General features: G+C 38.7%; 1 protein-coding gene across 5 annotated transcripts; it reads right to left on the bottom strand.

The window, feature by feature from the left end:
* Positions 1 to 808: 808 nt before the first annotated feature.
* On the bottom strand, positions 809 to 24,117 carry LOC104594708 (retrovirus-related Pol polyprotein from transposon TNT 1-94). Of its 5 annotated transcripts, none has more exons than XM_010255135.3 (6): positions 23,633 to 24,117; positions 2,178 to 2,258; positions 1,906 to 2,031; positions 1,760 to 1,820; positions 1,610 to 1,668; positions 809 to 1,470 (listed from the first exon to the last, which is right to left on the bottom strand). In XM_010255135.3, the coding sequence occupies exons 1-5, from the start codon at positions 23,959 to 23,961 to the stop codon at positions 1,633 to 1,635; spliced, it is 633 nt and encodes a 210-aa protein (XP_010253437.1). In that variant the 5' UTR covers positions 23,962 to 24,117; the 3' UTR covers positions 809 to 1,470; positions 1,610 to 1,632. The 5 variants fall into 5 exon arrangements, with proteins under 5 accessions (XP_010253437.1, XP_010253438.1, XP_010253436.1 ...); XM_010255136.3 differs by having other exon boundaries at positions 809 to 1,441; XM_010255134.3 differs by having other exon boundaries at positions 809 to 1,441; positions 1,610 to 1,671; positions 23,633 to 24,116.
* Between the last annotated feature and the right edge of the window lie 679 nt (positions 24,118 to 24,796).

The following is a 24,796-nucleotide window of genomic DNA, read 5'->3' as shown; positions in this document are numbered from 1 at the left end:
TGGTTCCAACTTCCAAAGGCAAAGGCAAACGAGACAGTACATGGTTCAAGGTGAGTCTTTATCATCTTTTGTGTTAAACTTCATGTTGCGCTTCTATGGCACGTTGAGGAGATGAAAGTGCGTCGATCTTCACCTTGGAAAGAAGGCACAAGGTCAAGTGCACTTCACTTGGGTCTTTACTCTACGTGAGGGAAGCACTCACGTTCCTTACCAGATTGTGCTTCACTGCATACTGGCGAAAATCAGATGCAGCTTCATCACTTGATAGCACCAGAGAAGTGAAAAACAGGAACAGATGATCCCCTTCTCTTAACACAGTCGTTTCTGTTTTTAATCAAAAGCCCTTGGCGGATGTAAGGCTTCCTTAAATCCCATTTGTTTGGGCTTAATTAGTCCAAAAGCAATATTCAGACGGATGAACGCTTTTGGCTATACTGCGCTCAAAGTGTCGAGGAAAGGAATAACGAGATAATCCTGTACCTACCAACCTTTTCATATCGTTGCTATCCCTGTAAGGCTGTAACATCCAGATCCAAGAGGGGCCTGATTGCAAGCTCTCAGCCATTACCATTTAAGGAATAACTCTAATTATCAAGATTACAACTGCATTTGGAATCAGTGTAAAAAGTGAACTGTGAAAGTAACTGTTGCTTTTTGAAAAAACGTAATGGGTGGAAAAGTGTAAAGTTTCACATCGATAAAATCAATGTAGTTTTTACATCAATTATCGATATAAAAACTTATGTTTGATGAAATTTTCCATCAATTATCGACGTAAAACTCCACTCCATCCAAATGCACGCAAAACTGAACTGGAGTGAAATTTTACATTGATCATAATTACACGTTCCTTCCAAACGCCTACAAAACCAAACCGATGTAAATTTTACATCGATTCTTGATTTACATCACTTCCAAATGCAGCATACGTGTCCTGCAACCACCATCGCAGGACAAACCCGAGACGTCCAGTGATTTTTGAACACGCCGGTAAAAGGCAAACGCTTTGCCTCTTCTCTTTTCCCCAAACTAGAACGATGGAAGCTACACCATTTCAATCCATCCAAAAGGAAAGAATATGAGTTGGAAAATACACTAAAAACATATTCCAACGTTTTCCATCTTTCCCCCTTGGCATGTTTACTTCAGGAAGTTGGATATTTGCAAAGTAGACAATTGGAGATGGGCCTAGAAGTAAACGAAATCACATCCATGATCCATGTTAAACAATCCTGTAATTCAGCACCGTATTCATCAGTTCCTTTTGTTTCATTCCCCCAACGTCCACAAATACATCTCAATTCTCAAGTGCATCCCCAATAAAATATCTCCGTGCCACAAAAACTTTCCTCTGAACATTTGGCAGGCAGTGTTGCAATCTCAAGTCATCCGGGAGTATTCACATCACATGTGCAATGGTAAAAAATGGGCTACAAATCCTCTGGGAGAGCAGAAAATGTTAGATAAGATCTGCCAAGCAAGAAAGACGATCAAATAGTAGCATCATACAAAAAGGAAATGACAAAGCAGGATGTAAGATGGAAGACAGAACAATATAGTTGTCCAGGCAATTCACTGCAAGCAAACTTGAAACCAACTTAGAACTTACTGTTAAAAGCAATGCATCAACAATCAGGTTCCTCCATGAGCCTTACCCACAGTAACCGTCTTCTGACATCAATCAACACAAAATCAGTGAAGCTAACTGTGAGATATGCTCTTCCATGCAACATAACTATCCCCAACATCTAGAGCCTACCTGCTCAGAGTTGGCCTTTCCATTAACTTGTGACGGAGTAGCAGATGGAGGTTGGGCAAACCTGAGAACAGAAAAAGCATTCAGCTTTAAAGCTGACTAAAGGCACACAATCCTTACTGCAAAATAAAGATCGTTGTGATGCTGACCTGATTGCCCTTGCCTTCTTTTTATCTTCTTCCAAAGTATCATTCTTGGAAACTGGTGCAAATCTGGCTAATCGAGCTTTCTTCTTTGCCTCCTCATCAGCTGCAGACTGTGCTGGAAGGCCAAACCTGAGAAACAACATAAAGAGCTCAAAGTCAATCTAGTAGGTTTATCAACAATCTGCCCTTAAGACAGATTAATTAGTGGTTTTAATGATTTCAACGTTAGCAGCTTTACAGTTTAATAGTGAAGAAAGATTAGACGGAAGGGAAACCTCTCTGCCCTGGCCTTTCTCTTCTGTTCCTCTGATTTCTTCAATTCATCTAATCCATGCAAAGTAGGACCAGTGCCAAACCTACCATAAGATAAACCCGTATATGATTAGTTCAATCAGCAATTAGAAGAAAGAACAATTTCAAAACTAATATTTTTGGGAAAAAAAAACTAGGGGATGTTCAGCAGATTAGCTCACTTTGGTTCCCTTGTTTTCTGTCCATGCTACATGAACAAAAAATGGTGAAGCCATTTAAGAGTCATTACCCAATGCTGTTCCCAGGTATCCCGGGTTGTGGGAGAGGTGGACTGGAAAAAACCTAATCTCAGGTATTTTTCACGAAATAGCCAGTTGCCAACCATCATCTCTTTTTCTTTTTCATTTCAAAATAGAAGAGAGTTGCTTTGAGAAGCACCCCCATTTTTCAAAGCAGGGAAAGATAACTTCCAAAAAAATGAGAGCTTTCTCTAACGGGATGCTAAAATAGCATTAAATAAACATGCAAAACACTGTTGCCAAACGCAAAATTAAAAGGTCATTTATTTTTCAAGAAATGCATCACAACTGCCAACTTTTCTTTATCAGTAACATGATTGACCACTGGCCGCTTACCAAACAACCTCTTGTATAATATTCATTCAGATTGTTAAAATCAAGTAGATAGATTTGGGTGCAATAATATTTTAACTAACTGCAAAAATTGCAAGTGAACTATATAAATATTATGAAGCTATGTGATGTACAATAAGACAATCTGTCCTTCCCATAAATGATCCCAATGTATAAATGGATGGCACCCTTTAGGATGTGCAGTTACTTGAAGAACTTGGCCCAAAAAAAAGGTAAGCTGAGAGCTCAGCACCTGGCCATGGCCAAAAGGAGGATGGCAATAATCAAAACCTAACAATCTGTTACATCATATGAGATACAAGTCCATCTTTCATAGTTAAAACTATGAAAAAGAGCAATAAGACGTGAATTTACAACAGAAAAGGCAGCAACTAACCCATACAGGGATCATACAGGAGAACAGGATATCCAGAATCCTTCCTAAATTACTTGTGTGACAGATGACATTCATCGAGCCTTTTTGTTCATATTAATCTGCCACAACAATAGAGAAACTTGGCGGAGAGAACCGCCATATCACAGGGGACACGAGTCCATCACTAACCTCAATAATTTCTCTTCGCTGTTATTAGTAAAATATAAACATCTTCCTTGAGGAGTTTCAGTGTCCCAAACTTGTCAAAACAGACACATTAGGATTTTATTACTTCATGGCCCATGGATGTTTGGCATGAATCAAAGACACTTTGTAGTGTGGAGTAGAAACCATTCAAACCAAATTTCAAACATCCCACTTGCTTCTGCTAGTTTTATTAGTCAATAGAACATAAAAACTCAAAGACTAAAGCAAGATGCCGGAGGATTTACAAGAGACCAATGATCATCTTCACCTTCAAGATTCTGTCATTCTTAAAGTATTGAATTCTATTAGTGACAGAAAACAAAAACTAGGCTTCAAGCCTGAAGAAAACCAACATGCTCTAAAATTTCTCCTTATTTTTCCCCTTTCCCTCTCTTTCTTCTTCTTTCATGTCTTCCCCCTTTCTCATTTTCTTCAGTTAGCTTGTTTGACTTTTGGAGCAAATCAAACATTTAATGGGATGTTCAACATACTCACTGGGCATGGGACCACATTATAAAATAATGTTTTTAAAACGGTGTTGACCTGGACAGTTAGACATTCAACCCTCCAGTTATGCCCTGGGCTGCTTTTTAAAAAAGCAAAAACATTGAAAAAGTCAAAAAACACTGAACTGGACAGCTTAACTGGCAAACTATTCAACCTGGGCAGCTGTTTGTGTCGCATTTAAAATTATCATCATCATCATTGACCATGCATTATCCCAACACAGTTAATTTAAATTAATATAAAAGAATAAAAAATAAATAAATAAGGGACGTTTTAATACCAAATCTCATTTGATGGTTTTTAGGGTTTACTGAATACAGTCTTCTTTCTCAAGACTGAAGAGAGAAGAGACTCAACAGCAACCCACGTCTTGGCAACAAAAGAGACCATCAACCCCCTGTCACCACTCTCAAGTCTATCTCTTATACCTTGGCAACCTTGCATTGGTGACCGCCATTTGCAACGGCAACCATTTCCTTCCACTTCTTATCTTCTTGCGTCAACAACCAACGACCTAGGAATTACAGCAGCAACCATCTCATTCCATTTCTTATTTTTTTGAGCTAGCGATGGGTCACCCAAGACTTGGGCTTGCAGCTGCAACCATCTCCTTCCATTTCTTATTTTTATGTGCCAACAACCGGCAACCCAGGAATTGCAGCAGCAACCCAGGGATTGCAGTGGCAATTCAGGGATCTGTTAAGTATGTAGTATGTACTGCAACTCCCTCTATCTATTATCTCTTATCTCTTAACCAAGTTTTCTATTTTCTTTGAAAATTGAAACTTGTTCTATAATCTGTGCAATCAAGTGATCTGCTAAATATCAGCTCCTTTTTACAAATAAATATGTGCAAATGCTCTATAACATGTAAATCATAATGCTCTGTATTTTTCTGGTTTTTAGTTTTTTTTTGACAAAAGGTAAAGTATTTTTTTAGTTTTTTATTTTTTCACTATTTAGGTTTTTTAGTTTTTTCCATTTTGATGTTTTCAACATATTTAATTTTTTATGGTATATTGCATTATTTATAAATAGTTTATATTTTTATTAGTATATTTATGGCATCACATGTCAGACCATTCAACCCAAATGGTTGAACCGCTGACTTGGAAACCGGTGACCAAAGCGGTTTCTTTTCCAGGTCAGTTTTTAAAACTTTGTTATGAAAGATCCCCCAGGACCCCCACCCAAATCCCTTAACCTCCACTAACCCTGGTGAAGGTGGGATTCAACCACTGATCCCAGGTCTTTGCTACAAGAAGCTAGAGACTTTACCAGCAAGCTAGCTGGTGCCTTCATTGAGAGGAAAAAATAACAAACAAGAAAAACCAGCAAATGGATCTCTTGCTTCTGCATTGGCTTATGAGGGTTCATCTGCTTCAAAAATCAACATTGGGTATATATGGGATTTGGTTCGAATCATAGCAAAAACAAATATACTGCAATTTTCACAAGTCAATTTCTAAATTCCCAAAGAGCATTGGATTTCCATGCAAAATCAGTTGCTTTATGCCATTTAAATCAATGAACTCTAGACAAGCTTAGTAATAGAATTCATCTGGTCCCTTTGTGTGCCTCCACTACAAAAGCTCATTGAAGGACTATTTATTTTTTTTTTTTGGAAAGAGGTAAGGTAATTTTATTCAAAAACAAAAACACATAGAAGCTGGATTCAGACCCAGAAAGGCAGTCTGAAAACTGCAGCAATTACAATCTCCACCAGGAATTAGAACGAAGTAAAAAAGACAAATTCAGACTTCTGAACTCCTCAGAAACAGAAACCCAAGAGATCAGCTTGCCCACTGCTCTCTGTATTATATCTTCAGGGCTCTTAGCTCTATTACAGAAAATCCTACTATTCCTTTCAGCCCAAATGGGCCACAAGACAGCAGCAGGAATAGTCCTCCACACCAACTTCCCTTTCTTGCTTAGGCCTTTAACATTCCAGCAGCAGAGAAGCTCCTTAACCGACCTAGGCATAACCCAACTGATATCCATGGATTTGAGAAAGTGTTCCCAAACCTGAGAGGAGAATGGACAATGAATACACAAATGATCTGTCGATTCAGTAAGGAACCCACAAAGACCACAAGATAAATCCAAAATTTGGATGCCCTGCCTCACAAGATTAGATCTGGAAAGGCATTTGTCAAGGGCCATCGTCCAAATCAGAAAATTGGACTTTGAAGGACTTGTAGAATTCCAGATCTGTGTAGTTGGGAAATCAGTGAGGCCCAATCTGCAAAGCTTGGAGGCAAGGGATTTAACAGTAAATTCACCATCTGGATTCCATTTCCAGCACCATTTGTCTTCCGAGAGCAAGTCTATCTTCTGTTTCTGAAGAAGAGCCATCAGCTCCACAATCTCTTCTAACTCCCAATCAAAAAGATTCCTCCTAAAACACATTGACGATTTGGAGGACTATTTATCACTTGATAATCTACAGAAGACATCAGGAAAGGTCATCCAGCCTCCAACTCTAGAGACATTCCTCCCCCACTATGGATCCCCACCCCTTAAGCTATCAAATTAAACTGCAATGGATATTTACCGGAAAATCAGGTCCCCTCAGGTAATAGAGGTGAGAGAGAGAGAGACAGACAGATATACTATAGGACACTGGGCTGGTAACTCAATTTAGAAGCCTGAGGGTTTTGTGTTCTCTGCTGGTTTTTTTACCTTGTGCTTGTTTATTTATTTATTGAAGGTGACTATTTTGTTAAGAACAAAAAGAAATATAACAGCTTTACAGAAAGAGCAAATACAATCCCTAGGTACGAAAAGAGCTGCCATTGTACAAAGAATCCTTTTTTTTATGAGTAAAGAGAAAAGATTCATTAATAGAGAATTAATGCAATTACTTGTACAAAGAATCCTTTTCCATGCTCCTACTTGCTAAATTATCTACTTTGGCATTGAGATCTCTGGGAATCTATTGCAAAACAATCAGAAAGGAGCTTAAAATATATAATCTCATTGAGATAATGTGTCAGGGTCCATGGGACTGAACCAGCTCCATTAGCCTACCAACTAGCATTTGCCAAGTTACTCCTTGCATTCAGCACATTAGGTTGAGACTGTTCTCCAATCCTAAACCCAGTAAGCCGATACCAACACTTCAGCTTTAATGGCATAAAAATCTCTAATTGGACTATAAAAATACCAAAACAGAGGCATTATAATAGGCCTCTCAATCCTAATGGACCACAGTTACCAAGAGAACTACCATCAAATGGATATATATTATATATAATATATGTGTGTGTGTGTGTGTCCAGCCACTTAAAGGGGATGATGGCTTTGCACATTCTTTTTGAATCTTCTCTCATTAATAAAATAATCAACCATGTTACCATCAAAACATCATCATCGTCATCCAAGCCTTATCCCAACTATATGGGTTGGCTACATTAATCCTGTTTTGCCATTCCATTCTGTTTAATGCATCAAAATATGCATTGTACGAACCTGCAAATTACATATTGAAACAGACAGATTAAGGTGGCAAGTGTTAGTCATTGACTTATTTCAAACTCTTCACATTGATAGAACTTATATCAGCAGGTCCCTTTTCTTTTCTTTTCTTTTTCCTTGCATAAGTAGACCACTCTTTCACAGAACCATTTTTTATTTTCCAAGAAATTCTACTAGTTTCTTTTTCAGCAAGAATTTTCCTGACAGAAACTCTACTAGTTCAGAATACTGATAAAAAAATAAAAAACCGTACTAGCATAAAAGGAAAGTAAGGATAGCCAATAGGTGACAATATACAGGCAAAGGAACTAAGATGGACTGTCACACATGAAATGGGGGGCCAATGATGACACTAGTAAGATTGTGTGACCTGTATGCAAGCAAAAGGTCAAAGGGCATGAATAAAGGTAGTGAAGAAAGAGTTAGACAATTATATCTTAGAAGATATAACCTGAAAGGTAATAATGATTATCACCAAAAAAGTACTGATGAATAATAACAATGGATGAGTAAAAGGAAAAGCAGAAATAAGGTACAACATTCATCTCATAATACATTTTTCAAACCTCAGATTCTGCATCAACAACTGTCCCATGGAAATGGAATTACATGATTAAAGTCTATGAAAATCCCCAGTTCCCCATCCCAACAAATTGCTCACCTCAAATTCCTTCACTACTAATGAAAAGTGAAAAAAAAAATGTACAAGGGGAAAATGCCAAAATGGCTGAAATCCAAATCCAAAAAAAGAGGATAAGTCAAAGAACAGCAATCATAAAGGCCATACATCCAATCCTATGCAGAAAAACCTTCCCCACCACACACACACACAGAATAATCTTACAAACCAGTAAATAAACAACCAACTCGACTAAGACCCAACCCTCCCCTTACAAACCCATACTCAGAAGTCAGAACAGCTAAGACTTCCTTTTGCCTCCTTTTTCTTTTCCACCAGTTTCTCTTTTTTAACCATCAACTGAAAATAACATTTTAGCCCTCCCCCTTCTTTGTACTAAATTTCTTCTTTTAATAAAATTGGTTCTGTTATTGATCAAAAAAACTGAAAATAACATTTTATTGATGTGTCAAGAGAAGCACTTAATTAAAAGATATATGCACAGCCATAGACTGGCATCGCATAAAATCAGACAGCCACCTGTCACAAATTGACCTCCAGAACTGGTTCTTTTTTGAATGACCTCCAGAACTGGTTTCCCCAATAACAGATTCTCCATTGTTACCTTACCTCTTGTCTTGCTAATGCATGAGGAATGTTGTTTGCTTATCTGGATCTCCAACTCAATAAGTAATTTATTTAAGTGGCAATTTGATAATGGCTGAAGTGGCTATTGAATGATTTAATTGCTTTTGTCTTTTAGAAAATAAATCATTAAGCAAGTTATGAGCTCCTTAATAGCTGAATCAAGGTTCAAAATTTTGATACAATACACCCTGTAACGGGCATATCGTATCGTATCTTTTAGGTGTCAATACACCTATTTAAAAGGAGTTTTGAGAAATCTTGTGTTTTAATAAGTATATAATATAATACTATTCTATGCAATTTTGAAAAATCAAAAGAAAGCGGAAGGTTCAAAGTAAAGTCTTGATACATCCCTTTCGTCATATGAATCAGGGTGTATCAATATTTTGAACCTTGAGCTGAATGGCACTTTGAGGCATGCACCTTACTTGAATCCAGGCAAGGCCAATTTCAAAAGAACACCTTTGTGATGGTCTATTGATTTCTAAATAACATTTTATTGTTGCTTGTACACTACTTGTCTATTAACTTAAAAAACAAACCAAAAATAGAGATCTTTTAAATACCTGAAGCCTTGGATACCTAAAGTTATGCAACTATGAAACAGACAAACGCATTGCAAGTTCACAGGCTTGAATTGTTGAATGCTAGAAGCCCTGTGCAATCCACATCTATAATAGGTACATATAAATTTTTCTTCTTTATTTCTTCACTAAACTATCCATAAAGTAGGGCTTTGCCGCTATTTCCTCCCAGAAATAGGGGTCCACCCAGCTCCTCCTTTGTGATTTACTTATTCTATAATCTATGGTTATGAAGTAACTTTGATTTTGACCTTATTAATGCCTTAATGGATTTGAATTATAGCATTTTATAGATATAGAATTATCTATATTTTTATTCAAATATGATTATGGATAATTACATCAAGCCATCATGGAAGTTTACATGTTTTTATTTGATATAGAATCCAGACCTTTTTTATCAGCAAAGGTAATTTTTAATATAGAATCCAGATTTGCATATTCTTAAATGTCAAGTTTTTATTTCATTTACTCAAAAGTTGGTCTCTCTTCATTCAGTCACTTGCCTCAGCTTGTACCTCAGGCATTTAGAAGCCCCTGCACTTTTTTGTTTTTTGTTTTTTGATAAGTAACTGAACATTTTATTAAGATATATTTATCAAAAAAAAACATTTTATTAAGATATATCAGAAATGTACAAGGCATTACAATAATCCCTTGGGTAGGGTAGCAATTACTACCCTACCATAGCAGAATCATACAAATTACAAGCAAGCCCAATACAATTGATTTCTGTTAACCCCTTGCTTAGCTAAAGCATCAGCCAACCCATTTGCAGATCTCTGTACCCATTGTGTCTTTATTATATTCATGCTCCTTGCCAACCATTCAATCTGTTTTAGTTCATTTCTTTAGCCCCATACTGCTTTCTCACTATTTTTTGTCCACTCAGTTATGACCTTAGAGTTACTTCTATAACTAAATTAGTGAGGTTCATTTCTTTCGCTCTCTGTAGTCCATAAAGCACAGCATAAAGTTCAGCCCTTGGAAGCCCCTCGCATTTGTTGCACCTCTCACTTTCAAACACTGAACTAACCCAATACTTCCCTCTAGCAAGACTGCAAGAGCATCCACTAGTGTGTTTACTGACCTTAAGACACATATGAACAAGACACTCTAGACACCAAAGACCTAACCTCCTGGAGATAGTTACAAAGCCATTTTTGACCTCAACCCACCAGCTCAAAAGACAGACAACCTCCCTAAAATAACAACACAATGAATATTTTTCTTTTTACTCTTCTATAAAAAACCCAATAAACAAATACCACCCCAACATCATAACAATGCTAGACTCCAACTTTTAAACCACACATACTATACCCAATAGCTCAGCTTCTTCAATGGACTGAAACAGTGCTTTAAAAACTGACCCAGAGGCCGAACCATTTTTGCCTCTGGGTCACAGGTACTTCAACCAGCCAGGTGTATGTATTATATCATTTAAATAATGTATAATTGCATTCTACATGTAATATATGTGTATGTGTATTTTTATGTCTAATTTATTTTTTATTTCAGTTTTTAATTTTTATTTATAAAAAATGCTAAAAATTAGGATTTGAGGACATAAAAGGGATTTTTTGGAAAAAAAATAGCAGGGCAAGCACCTTTGGTGCCTTGGAATGCATAGATCTTGAAAAGTTACCCAAAATCAGAAATAGATCACCCCAATTGAACAACCGAGCACAAAGATATGGCCTCTGGAAGTTTTCAATACATAGTATATTACAAGTTACAACTCTTGACCCGGTGACCGGGCCAAATGGGTCAATGGTTCAACCACCCAAATCGAATGGCTTTTGGCCAATTTTTTGGTTTTAGGAAAACTGGACCCAAAATGGGAACGGGTGACAGTTCAAACGGTTCAACCCTCCTAATCAACGACAAGTTTAAAAAATTGGCTTAAACTAGAACCTCTTTACTTCTCCTAATAGTTGTCTTTGTTTTCTATGCCTTTTAATTAGATCCAACCCCAAATAATCCTCCTCCCAATCTGACAAATACTTTCAAATTTCAATACTAAATTGCCTAATAATATTTGTCTTCTAAAACGTCTTACTACATTGAGAATCATCTGAAAAACCATCAAAATCTTAGAGTTAGCATTGATCCTTTCTAACTCCAACATCACATTCTTCTCAAAGGTCTGAATTGCATCCATCTCTTCACTTCCTTTATCAGCACCCCATCGACTTTAGATTCTCTCTCCTTCTCTAGAGCTTCTTCTACCCCTAAATTAAAGACATCCACTTCTGGCTCTAGTTTATCTTTCTCCGATTCTTTGAACACCTTCCTTGCAAACTCTTCACCCCCAAAAAATAACAAGCCTAACATCTTGCTCACCTCCACTCTTGTGTTTACAATTTCCAATTTCCTCAATCTCTGCCCTTCAACTGTATGGGCTTCACCAATAACATACATGTATGAATATCCGTGCTCCTATAACATACCAATTTTTTTTTTTGTAAAAGGTAAGGTAAGATTGTATTAAAACAGGAACAATCATACAAGAGGATCCCCCAAAAACAGCTCTTGGAAAAGGACCAAAGATATCGAACACCATTACAAACTCCAGAAATTCCTAGAGTACAGCCTAGCCCCAATACGAGAGTTGGGAGACCTGATACCCCTTTACAGCTGAGACCCAAGACAGTAATTTTTCAAAAGAAAATGCAATCAAATCTTCAGTGTCTTTGGAATTGTTGCGGAAAATTCTTTTGTTTCTCTCTGTCCAAATAGTGCTGATTATAGCAGGTGGAATAGACCCCCACCCCCACAGGCTTCTAGCAAGCTTTGACAATCCCTGCAACTCCCAACAACTCAGCAAATCCTTCACAGTGCCTGGCTGATGCAGGAGCTGAAGAGTAAAATTTGGAATTTTATGTATTTCTATATTTTTGCACAGTAGGGGTATTTTTGTCAATTTGCAATTTTCTGTGGGGCCCAATTATGGGGTTTAATTTGTCTAGTTATAGTTTGTTTATGTTTAAAATTTCAGAGTCATTGCATAAGTAGGATTAGAGTTATTGAGTTTTCTTTGAATTGAAGTAGGATAATGACAGTTTAGTTGGAGGATTATTGAGTCAAGTTGTCTAACAGTTTGACTCCTAAGACTAATATGAGTCTAACAGTTTTAACTCCTAAGACTATTATGAGTCTAACAGTTTGACTCCTAGGATTATTATGAGTTTAGAATCTATAAATATGTATGGACGTTTTACACAAAAGGCAATGAAGTTTATTGAGTTTTCTTCAGCTTATGCAAGCTATGGTGAGTGATTCCCATGCCCTAGAGTGATTCTAGGCACCTTGTGAGTGATTCCAGGTATTTTCTCTCTTATTCCTTCAAAAAGCCATTACAGCCATCAACAGTCATAAAACCGATTAAGAAGACCATTCAACATTCTCTAAGGACTAGAACTGAGCTGGTCCTACATCACTGGCATAACCCAGCTAAGACCCAGAGCTGAAAAGTAAAGCTTCCAGATCTTTGTCGAGACAGAACAGTAGAGAAACAGGTGGACTGGCTACTGTCCTCCAACTCTTGCCCACATAGCACACATAACAGATCTTGGAGCCAACACCTCTTTTTGAAAGATGAATCGTAATTGGGTTCCAAAGCATCTGTCTAAGGTTGCAGCCAATGCCAAGTAATAAAATGAAGAACAATATAATTGACAAGAAGCATTCCTTGGTCAGCCAACTTTTTGGTTGATGGCCTAGCAAATGATGGGGTTGATAGGAATCAATTGTGTGTGTGTGTGGAGGGGGGGGGTGTAAAGGTGGGTGAAAAGAGCAACCAGGCAAACTAATAGGGTTCTTGGCACATTACTATGTACTTTCCATTCTTTTTTCACCATGTAATAAATTCATCAACTGTTACCCATCAAAAATATAAATTATTATAACTTTTCATCAACAATATAACTTATTATAGTTTTTTTATAGGAAACGGTAACTTTCATTAGATAATTGAAAAGATTACAGGCTTACCACCCACAAAATGGATGGAAAAGAAAATCAAAAACTTACAAACAGGCCCAAAACAAAGCCTCCCTAGTAACTCCTTGCTTAGCTAAAGTGTCAACCATTCCATTTGCTGACCTTCTTACCCAATTAAACTACACCCCAATCTCCCTTGCTAAGCTAATAATCTCTCTTAGAGGCTGTCTAAGAGACCACACTCCCAGCTAATAATCTCTCTTGGAGTCTCCTTCCACTTCTAATTGTTGCATTCCCCATTGTTTCGCCAGTTTCAAACCTTGAAGTAAGGCCATTACTTCTGCCCTTAATGAATCTCCCACCACAATTGGGCCCGAGTAAAAAGGCCAAGACTTTTCCTTCCTCGTTTCTGTACACACCCCCAACTCCCGACTAACCTGGATTACCCAAGGAGCTTCCATCAAAGTTTAGCTTCACCCTGAACTGAGGCGGTGGTACCCAACAATCTTGTACCACGGGGGAGGAAGGCGAGGAAATAGCTATAGCACTCTAATTTCTAATTAAGTCCGCTGAGGAGAAATCCTTGAAGAGATGATGTACTTTCAACTAGTGCATAACCTTGATGGTGACAGCCTCCACAAGTGCTTCCCTGGATTTTTCTTGCTCTAGGAAGATCCTTGTTTCAAATGCTGCTACAATAACCCGAACCAGGAAGAGAAGGAAGAAGAAGAGGAAGAAGAAGAGAAGAAGAAGAAGAAGGAAAAGAAGGGTCTATCAAAATCTCATGGTCATCCCATTCAGTCGACCCCCTTAATAGTTATTAGATTCTAATGACATTTACAAAGACTAAACTGCCCTTACTTAAGTGTGGGGCAGAGTGTCTCTAATAAAACTGCCACATAAGCAAACCACTTAACAAACATAAGATGACTAAACTACCCCTATTCGGCTCACTTTAACACTCCCTCTCAAGCTGGAGAATATATGTCATATAATCCCAGCTTGTTACATAGATAGTTCACTTTCCCTGAGCTTAGAGCTTTTGTAAACAAATCTGCCCACTGATCATTCGAGCCCACATGTTCTGTGTTTATCTCTCCAGCAAGAACCTTCTCCCTCACAAAGTGGCAATCAACCTCTATGTGCTTTGTTATCTCATGAAAGACAGAATTGAATGAGATATGGAGTGCAGCTTGATTGTCACAGTACAACTCAGGTTTATCCATGTGAAACCCAATTTCTTGTAGGAGATTCCTCAACCACACTAATTCACAGGTAGTGTGTGCCATGGCCCTATACTCGGCTTCAGCACTGCTCCTGGCCACAACCGTCTGCTTTTTATTCTTCCACATCACAAGATTTCCTCCAAGAAATGTGCAATAGCCTGTAGTAGATCTTTTGTCATTCACTGAGCCTGCCCAGTCTGCATCTGTATACCCAACTACTTCAAGTTTTCCTCCTGGTTTATACAATAGTCCACGGCCTGGAGCTCCTTTCAGATATCTTACAATTCTAAGAACTGCATCCCAGTGAGGTATACGAGGGTTCTGCATGAATTGGCTCACCACACTGACTGCAAAGGAGATGTCGGGTCTCGTGATAGTCAGATAGTTCAATTTCCCCACTAGTCGTCTATACCTTCCGGGATCTTCAAATACTTCTCCTGTATCACTGCTCAACTTAACATTTGGTTCCATAGGGGTCTCAGTCGGTTTTGCACCTAACAGTCTTGTTTCTTCCAGTAGATCAAGAACATATTTCTTTGGCACAGATTTACACCTTGTTTTGACCTGGCAACTTCTATTCCCAATAAATACTTTAATGTTCCAAGGTCTTTTGTTTGAAAATGATTTTGCAGAAATACCTTTAGTTTGCCAATCCCCAATTTATCACTGCCAGTAATGACAATATCATCCACATAGACCACTAATAAGATTTTCCCAACTTTTGAGTCATAGCTGAACACTAAGTGATCAACCTGGCATTGCTTCATTCCAAAACTCTTCACCACTTCGCTGAACTTCCCGAATCAAGCACGTGGTGATTGTTTCAACCCATAAATTGCCTTCTTCAGTCTGCACACCTTACCATCCTCCCCCTGAGCAACAAACCCAGGTGGTTGCTCCATAAATACCCCCTCCACCAGATCACCATGGAGGAAGGCATTTTTTATGTCAAGCTGAAATAGAGGCCAATCATACATAACTGCCAGGGAAATTAGTACACGAACAAAGCCAATCTTAGCCACCAGAGAGAATGTCTCCATGTAGTCCACTCCGTACAAATGCAAGTAACCTTTAGCAACAAGTCTAGCCTTCAGACGCTCCACAACATGCTTACCAGGTGGGAGAGTAGTAAGTTCCCACGTTTGAGTATGTTGAAGAGCAGAAAGTTCCTCCTCCATTGCTTGCCGCCATCCAGGTGAACTATGAGCTTCTTGGACATTGTTAGGTATGGAAATAGAGGACAAAAGTGAAACAAACTGGCGATGTGAGATAGAAAGACGAGATAATGAAACAAAATTGGAAATGGGATGGAGGGTAGAACTGCGTTTACCTTTCCGTAAGGCAATGGGTAGGTCAAGGTCTGAAGGTTCAGCAATAGGAGCCATGATAGGATCCGCAGATGAGGTAGAAGCTGGAGGAGGGGCCGGTGCCGTTCGACGTGTATACACTTGCCAGATCGGTGGTCGTTCGGTGGTGATCTGCACTGGATGAGGTAATGAGTCTACTCCAACAATAGCATCTGGAACTGGATCACTGATAGGAAGAGGAAGAGGAAGTAAGGGTGGAAACGAAAGTGTTTCAGGTCTTGAGAAGAAGGGGACAGACTCAAAAAAGGTGACATCAGGGCAGACATAGCACTTTCGGGTAATGGGATTATAACACTTGTACCCTTTTTGAGTCCGAGAGTAGCCAAGGAAGACACATTTAATTGAGCATGCATCTAGCTTGTCTATTCCAGGACTCAGATTATGGACAAAGCACACACAACCAAAGACACGAGAAATTAATGGAAATGGAGATAAAGTGGGAAACAAGATAGAGAAGGGGGACCGACCATGAAGAATGAAAGAGGGCATCCAATTAATGAGAAAACATGCAGTGAGTACAGCATCACTCCAAAACCGTTTAGGAACATTCATGTGATGAAGAATAGACCGAGCAGTTTCAAGAAGTTGATGGTTCTTCCGTTCAGCTACCCCATTTTGTTGAGGAGTGAATGCACATGAGGTCTGATGAATAATGCCATGTTGTTCTAAATACTGTTGAAATGAAGTAAGAAAGTATTCACGACCATTATCTGAACGGAGAACTTTGATTGGAACACCAAATTGTGTGCGTATTTCAGCATGGAATTTTTGAAAAATGGAAAATAATTCACTTCTTTCATTAAGTAAATCCATGTCATTCTTGAACAATCATCAATAAAGAAGACAAAATACTTGTACCCATTATAAGACTCTATTTTGATTGGACCCCAAACATCTGAATGAACCAAAGAAAAATGACTCAACATACGACTCTCAACTCTTAAACTGAAGGACACACGACGATGTTTCCCAAACTGACATGACTCGCATTGCAAAACTGACAATGACTCAAAGATGGAACAAATATCTTGAGAGCCTTGAGAGATGGATGTCCCAGTCGGCAATGCCATTGTAGAGGAGTAAGTGAAGTCTGAAGAGCAATTGAAGATCCACCACCGTCAAGATAATACAATCCACCAGCTTCATGCCCCCCACCAATCTTCTTCCCTATCGTGAGATCCTGAAAACACAAGTGGAAAGAAAGAATGTAACAGAACAGTTAAGAGATTTGGTTATTTTACTAACAGACATAAGATTGAATGGAAACTTAGGTACATATAAAACAGATGATAAGACAGAGAAGTCATGTCAACATTACCAACACCACAGATGGGAAATGAGGACCCATTGGCAAGTGTAACAGTTTGTGATGTGGAAGTTTCAGAAAGAGAAGAGAACACACTTGGAGTCCCAGTCATGTGATCAGAGGCTCCAGAGTCAATAATCCAGTGAGAGGTTTTAGATGGAATGCAAGCAATACCTGAGTGGGCAAGTGTGGCAGTGGTATGTTGTGAAGTGGTTTGAAGGAACCGTTCATACTCATCACGCGGTACACTCACCATCTCCCTCCCAGAAGTAGATGTAGATGTGGGAGGAGTTCGGTCTGCCTATTTACCGTCACTGATATCAACCTCACCTGCTACAGCATGATTAGCCCATTTAAAGGGAGGGCCATGTAGGTCATAACAGAAATTTATTGTGTGTCCTTCCCTGCCACAATAAGTACACTTTCTTGCAGAGTTATTCTTCCCTCTACCACGGCCTCCCCCTGAGTCACGACCACCCCAACCAATCATGGAACTGCCACGGTCTCCTCGGGAGGCATGTCCTCCCCCTCTTGTACTGTGTCCACCTCCTCTAGCTGTCACAAGTGCTGATCTATCAGACTGTGTGGGATTGCCTGTCTGTCCCAAAGAAATTCTACGAAGCCGTGAGAATACTTCCTCAAGTGTAGGAAGGGTAGAGCTCCCTAATATTTGGGCTCTAACTGGTTCATACTTCGATTCCAGCCCCACCAAGAATCTTGTAACATCTAGTTGTTCCCTTTGTTGTTACTGAACTTTAATATCTGGAGTGAGGGGATGATAGACATTGAATTCATTCCTTATATTCTTCATGCAGGCATAGTACTCTTCTAGTGTTTTGTTTCCTTGTTGCAAATCAAAGTACTCCTGATAAAGTTGATATACTTTTGTTGTATTATCTTGTCTAGAATACAACTTCTTAGCATGTTCCCATATATCCTTAGCTATATCAAGAAACATGAAGTTGGCACTAATTTTGGGTTCCATAGCCAAGTCATGATTTGAGCATCTTCTTGTTCCCAATCATCAAACCCTGGAGAGTCAGCCGGTGGTTTATCATCTTTTACATGCTTCACTTTCCTCTTTGCCTTGAGGAAAACTTCAACTAATTTAGCCCATGGAACATAGTTCTCCCCATTCAGTTTAATTGAGGTCATCTGTACACCTAGGTAGTCAGGGGAAACCACCACACTAGGTTTCTGATCATTATACCCATCTCCTATTGCTGCCATTGTACTCTTTCACAGTTGCCTCTAACCTGAATTCTCAGCTACAAGCTGACTGTTGTTATTCAAAGTTTGATGTTCCAGCACCTATAGCAGCCCCTAAACACAACAGTGGGTACACACGCCTTGTTCTTATTCACACTACTGTTGATTTCACAACACCACGAACCACATAAGCAAACCTGTTACACCCAGTTCAAACTAGTTTAACCCTTTTAAGAGGGCATTACACAACCACAAAGAGCTCGGCTAGGTCAATGCATTACACCTTACACCACTCGGCCACTTACAGCAGCCCCTACACCATTCGGCTACTGTACACACAGCCCGTTCTAGGGCAACAATGAACCTAGTTCTCTAGGCTCATCAGTACTAACAGATTCTTGAAGGGTTTCTACCCAGAAATACCAGATAATCGACCTTCCTTTGAGAGTCTCAACCAACCATTCACTGCTGAAGTCACTTTTCTTGATGAAGAAGATTATGCGCAACAGAGAGAGACAAGCTGTGATATTTCAGACCTAGGGCGAACCAATTCTCTCCATTGACTGACCAGAAACGAAGGAAGAAGGGTCACGAACACTGCTGAGATGCTTTACGAACTGAAGTAGGTCAGGAACATGGCTCTGATACCATGTTTCGAATGCTGCTACAATAACCCGAACCAGGAAGATAAGGAAAAGAAGGGTCTGTCAAAATCTCATGGTCATCCCATTCAGTCAACCCCCTTAATAGTTATTAGATTCTAATGACACTTACAAAGACTAAACTACCCTTACTTAAGTGTGGGGCAGAGTGTCTCTAATAAAACTGCCACATAAGCAAACCACTTAACAAACATAAGATGACTAAACTACCCCTATTCGGCTCATTTTAACAATCCTATTGTTTCTCTCTTCCCAAATTGACCATAGAATGGCAACTCTTGTTATTCTCCACATTGCCCTGCCCCTTTTCCTTAGTTGTTAGAAGAAGTTAGAGTCAAAAAGGTTCAGCACACCCGAAGGGGGGGGGGGTTCCATCTATAACCAAACAAAGAAGAGAACCAATCCCACAAATAATAAGCAAAAGGACAAGAAATCAAAAGATGAATCGCCGTCCATCTCTTAAGCAAAGGTAACAGACATGTGGGGAAAGGCTCCAATCTGGCCTTTTTCTTTGAAGTACATCCATAGTACTGATCTTTTGAAGAGCTACTTCCCAGCAAAAAACCCTAACCTTTGGCAGCACAGGAGAACATTTATGACACAAATAACAATAAGACACATCCTTCCATGTGTCTTTCAACTTCGAATTGGCTTCCTTGTATTTTCTAGACCAATTGGATATGAACAAAGATTAAAATATCGATATGCCCGTTACCCATATGGCCATTAATTACTCCATGGTTTTCAAGGCGCCAAGATGAGGCTAGGCAACAAGGGGGCGCCTTGTCGCCTAGGCAATGTTTTTTTTAAGTAAAAACCACATATCCTAGGATAGTTCCCTAGGTTCCATAACCATCTTTCCTTAATAACCATCCATAATTTTCATAAGAAAATTATAAACTTCATGTTTAAGTCTAGAAAATCAACATATTTATGAGAAGAAAACGAAGAAAGAAAAGAAAAATAAAAAAAAAATATAGGGGCTGAACCCCTATTTTTGTTATAGGAAAAGAAGAAAAGAAAAGGTGGAAGAAGAAGAAGAAGAAGATGTGGAAGAAGAAATGTGTTGATTTAACAAAATTTTAAGTTCTTCCCTTACTTATTGATTCAGATTTTGAAGTCTTTGAGGATTCAATACAGCAGTTAGCAGTGTTTGTGTTGACTAAACCCTAGCAAATAAGAAAATAATAAAAAGAAGTTAGTTTATAAACACAAAAAAAATGAATGTTTTTGTTTAATAACGTCTATTTTGTAATTATAATATCAAAAATTAACAAGACAAAAGTATTTTATAAGACAGTATACAAAACTGCTTGGCGACTGGGCGAGGCAAGCCTCCAAGGGCGCCTTGTCGCCTAGTCATCGCCTTGACAACTATGTGTTACTCATCTTTTTTTTCTTTTTTTTATGTTATAATGATTAAGTGGTTGGGGAAGAGGGCTGGGATGGTTTAAACGTTAAAAACAAAAAAAAAAAAAAAACAAAACTTTGTATCAGTGTATCCAAACGTATTTGGGTACAACAATATCGAGTGTATCGTATCGATATTTTAATCCTTCGATATGATAAGTCAATTCAATCCAGGGTTCGTTCGGTTCACAGCCGGAATCGGAATCGGAATGGTCTATTCCCATAGTCCGTTTGGTTCAGACAGGAATGGGAATGAAAATTGGAATCAGCAGGAATGGAATTTCATTCCCAAGGGAGGGATAGGGAATGGCCATTAACTCAAATGGGGGAATGCCATTCCAGCAGGAATGGGAACGGGATTCCGATTTCACCCAACCAAACGGTTGGAATCGGAATAGCCCATTCCGATTCTGAAGCAAACGGGGCCCCAGTTTTCTAGCCTGTGTGCAAGGCTTTGATGTTTGATTTGTATTTTCTGTATCCAAGTAACATGGTTGATAACTCTCTTCAAAGATTATGCTAATCCTAGCAAGTAGCAACCAACCCAGCCAACCCCAAAGGGATAGATCCCCATAACACTCAGAAACATAGGGAATGATCTATTATCAACTGAAGCACCTTAAAAGCATAGCAACAAAGTTGCCTTCTTAGACTAATCTAAGAGATACCTTTAAATACAAATGAAACATCTTTTTTGAATTTTAACTAGAAATTCAATTGCAACTCTTTCTATATATCAACTTTGCAAAGAGTTATAGTATGAATTCCACCCAGAATTTTGGATTCAGTTCATCCACTAACATTGTTATATCTATGAAGACCTCTTATTCTTCAATGTCAGGTCAAGATTTCCCATTGCTAGAGGCACCTCACAAAAACCTGTAATTCAGTATAATGTATATAATTTTAATCTATTAGGCAGTTTTGTCAAAGTGTCAATAGTGAATTGAGGGTCAGACCAATTGCATCACTAATAGTCAGTCACTACTTATGATAAAGTTGCCTAGGATGACTAAACATCAACTAGGTTGATTGATCACAAAGTTACTTTCAAGGTATCTTTGTTTTTATCCCTAATTATTTAAAAGAATATGTTTTCATTGTCTATATGCATGATATTGCATCAAGTATTTGTGAATATGGTTGGCTGACGGTTTATAAAATAGAAATAAGGCATAAAGATAAAAGTGGAGGTTGGGTTTTTTAAGTTTTCTTCCAATCAATGGTGTGCTGATAAGGAATTGCCACAAACAAGGGGTACATCACATGGACAAAGGCTGCACTATTTCTTTGAAAAAACAAAGGATTAACTCCCTATAGTAGCCTATCCAGCCTGACTTTATTCGTCTGTTTGCAAAACAATAACTGTAAATTAAATGTTTAGTATCATTCTTTTGTTCCATATTTACAACCCATATTAATTTATTTATGAGACAGAATCAATATCTTGAATTCAGAACACACCTTTTCTCTGGTCATCTAGCCAGCACCTAAGCACAGAATAGTCACTGCATCAACTAGAGAAACCAAAAATGACTAGTAGTCATAACTTCTGCACTGCTATTAGGATTTTCAGAAGCAATTGATGCACTTCTACACATGCAAGGACCTTGATACCCAACTAGACAACCAGCCAAACAGTGCACACAAGCTGGTCAAAGAGGTATGACTAGCAATGACCAAGAGAAGTCCTTAAGTAAATACTTAGTTCGCTTATCTCATGTGGGCCTTTTAATCACTTTACCTCAAAAAATTTTGAATGGGAAGATCAATTGTTGGAGAGGGGTCACGGACAGAGACATGGAATGAAACATGTTGGAGAGGCAATTTGGGCAGGCTCAGGTTGAACACTTGTCAAAATTTGAATGGGCCCAACAGAGGTCGATGCAGTGTAAATAAGATACCCAACTTGCACCCTTAGTGCCTGTAATGTAGATGAGGGATCAACAAAGAGGTAGGCTATCAGGATAATCTAAAGGGATGGGAGGGAGTGCTGGGCTCTCATTGTAACTGTTAACTGTTTTATATATATTTCCTATTCTTTTTCAAATATGAGCATGAGTTACCAATCAAAACAAATATACAAGAAAAAGGAGAATACAGGGGAGACCAGAATATGATCCAATCAACTTCATTGCCTAGGCACCAACTCTTCAATACTTTGTCTAGGGAGGTCAAAACAAGTAGGCTGGACTACACTGCAATGATATCACATACCCTAGCACTATGACTAAAAACAAAGAACAATCTGAATAATAAGGATTTTGTTCATGAAGAAAACCAGTCAATAAAGTTATGTTCCAACTAGTATGATGAATCATACAATTCAATTATCTTATTGATCATATTTGGGAGTGAGGGTGAAGGATGGGGTTCGCTCTAATAAAACCATCAGCATAACCTCTTTAGAGGGATTTGGCAGCATAGCCTGCACATGAACCAAAGATCCTTTAGGAAGTTGCAAGTACACATGATGCAATCCCATAGTTGAAGTGCACAAACCTCAAACATCCTACTTCTAATCCTAGACTCTGGATCTACTACAGCGGAGATAATAAAATTATGCCCCATCTACTATGATGAATCAAACAAATCAAGTATCATATTAATTATATTTACGGGTGAGGGATAAAAGGGATGAAATTCACTCTAATAGAATCATCAACACAGCCTCTTTAGAGCGATTTAGCAGCAGCATCTCCACATGAACCAATGATCCTTTAGGAAGGTGTAAGTAAACAGGATGCAATTATTGCAATCCCATGAATGAATTGCACAAACCTCGAACATCCTACTTCCTAACCCAAACTCTGAATCTACTCTGCCTAAGTGAACATCCTCTACCTCCAGGCTATCATCAATCTTTAAACAATCTGCCAACGTCCGTCCTCGGTATGCAACAATACTTTCCCACTGGCAATCTTTTTGCCAAATATACAAACTCAACCAGTCATTTCGACATTTTGGAGATACCGAGCTTTCAGAAATCTAAAATGAGGGGGAAATTCTACCAGGTGCCAATAATAAAGTAACATTAATCACGTTAATTATGCCCATGACACCCAAGATAATCAAACAACAAAATGAGAACTTGTCACAAGTCCATATGGTTTCAATATCTCGGAGGGTGCACTAAGGCAAGCATAACAGAGGTTTAAAACTGAAATAACCCTAATATATACCATGAATACCCTAAGCCCTCGTTCACCGAAACGCCGCGAATGGAGTATACGAAGAGTAACAAACGATACACAAACAAATGCACCTTGAAATGAAGCCAGTAAGTAAAATAAATAAATGCACCTTTCAGCTCGAGAACTTCGTTTTTCTTCCTCTGATAGCTGAACGGGCATCCCGAAACGCTCTGCGCGGCGGATCTTCTTCTGAAGATCGGAAACTGGACCGGCGGCGGCCGTGGGAGAAGATAGTGGAGCTTCAGCGTTCACAGAGATGTTTTCTTTCGACTCTTCTCCTTCGCGTTTAGGTGCATCTGGTACTGGATCAGAAGACCGAGCGGGAGAATTAGGAGACTCGTCGAGACGTGCAGTGAGCGGTGCCTTGTTAGGAACTGTTTCTAGGGTTTTTTTCGTGAGTTCTTTCCCTTTTGGTTTCGGCATCTCGGTCGTCGCCATTAAAGAAGCCTGTGCCGGTGCTGGTGCGAGATGCAGTGTGTACGTCCACTGTAAATCAATGTCGATTGATACCAGAAAAAATGAAAAATCTTCGCTGTTCTTTTTCTCTTTTGTTGAGCTTCTCGGGAGCGCGACCAGTCCCAGGTTCTATATTCTATGTTACGCTGGACACGATTATTCCATGCTCCCCTACGCCTTATAATATACTCGCTTGCATCGATCGGTGGCATTCAGGATAGTTGATCAATCTATGTATCGTGATGTGATCAAACGGTTGTTAGAAGCGGACTTCTATGGGTCTATAGTGGCCCAAGACCAAAAAGGCTCTATGTGTCCACCATCATCCGTTGCCCAGTGCGTGTAACCCGTGGTTTTGTACGAGGTGGGCTTCGAATTTCGATTCCCGGGCTTCACACTGGGCTTGGATCGGCTAGCTTCGGGCCTTCGGGTAAACCTCAATTTGGTTGGGTTCGGGTTAACCGTTTCGGGTTGTCAAAGGTTTGCCCATCAGATATACTGGTAAGCGTGTATTTGATTTTTACGTAGAAATTTAGATGTTGATAATGATAGTAATAATATATTCAAAATTTTTTATAAATTTTAAATATTTTTTATTTTTTGTTTTTAATTACTAATAAGATGCAAATTGTAAAATCCAAATTTAATTACACAAACACTTCATTCAAATATGTGATAATCATATTAAGTTATGAATTTTCAAGTATAATTGAGAGACCTATCTACTTGGCTAAATTATTTTTTTTGTAGCGTTTTTTCTTTTTTGTGTATCTTTTTTATTTTGTTCATCTATAAAAAAAAACGTAAGATTTAAATA

The sequence above is a fragment of the Nelumbo nucifera genome, chromosome 2, assembly GCF_055504915.1.
Source record: "Nelumbo nucifera cultivar China Antique chromosome 2, China Antique-T2T, whole genome shotgun sequence".
NCBI lineage: Eukaryota > Viridiplantae > Streptophyta > Magnoliopsida > Proteales > Nelumbonaceae > Nelumbo > Nelumbo nucifera.
This window is presented reverse-complemented; position numbering and strand designations above follow the sequence as displayed.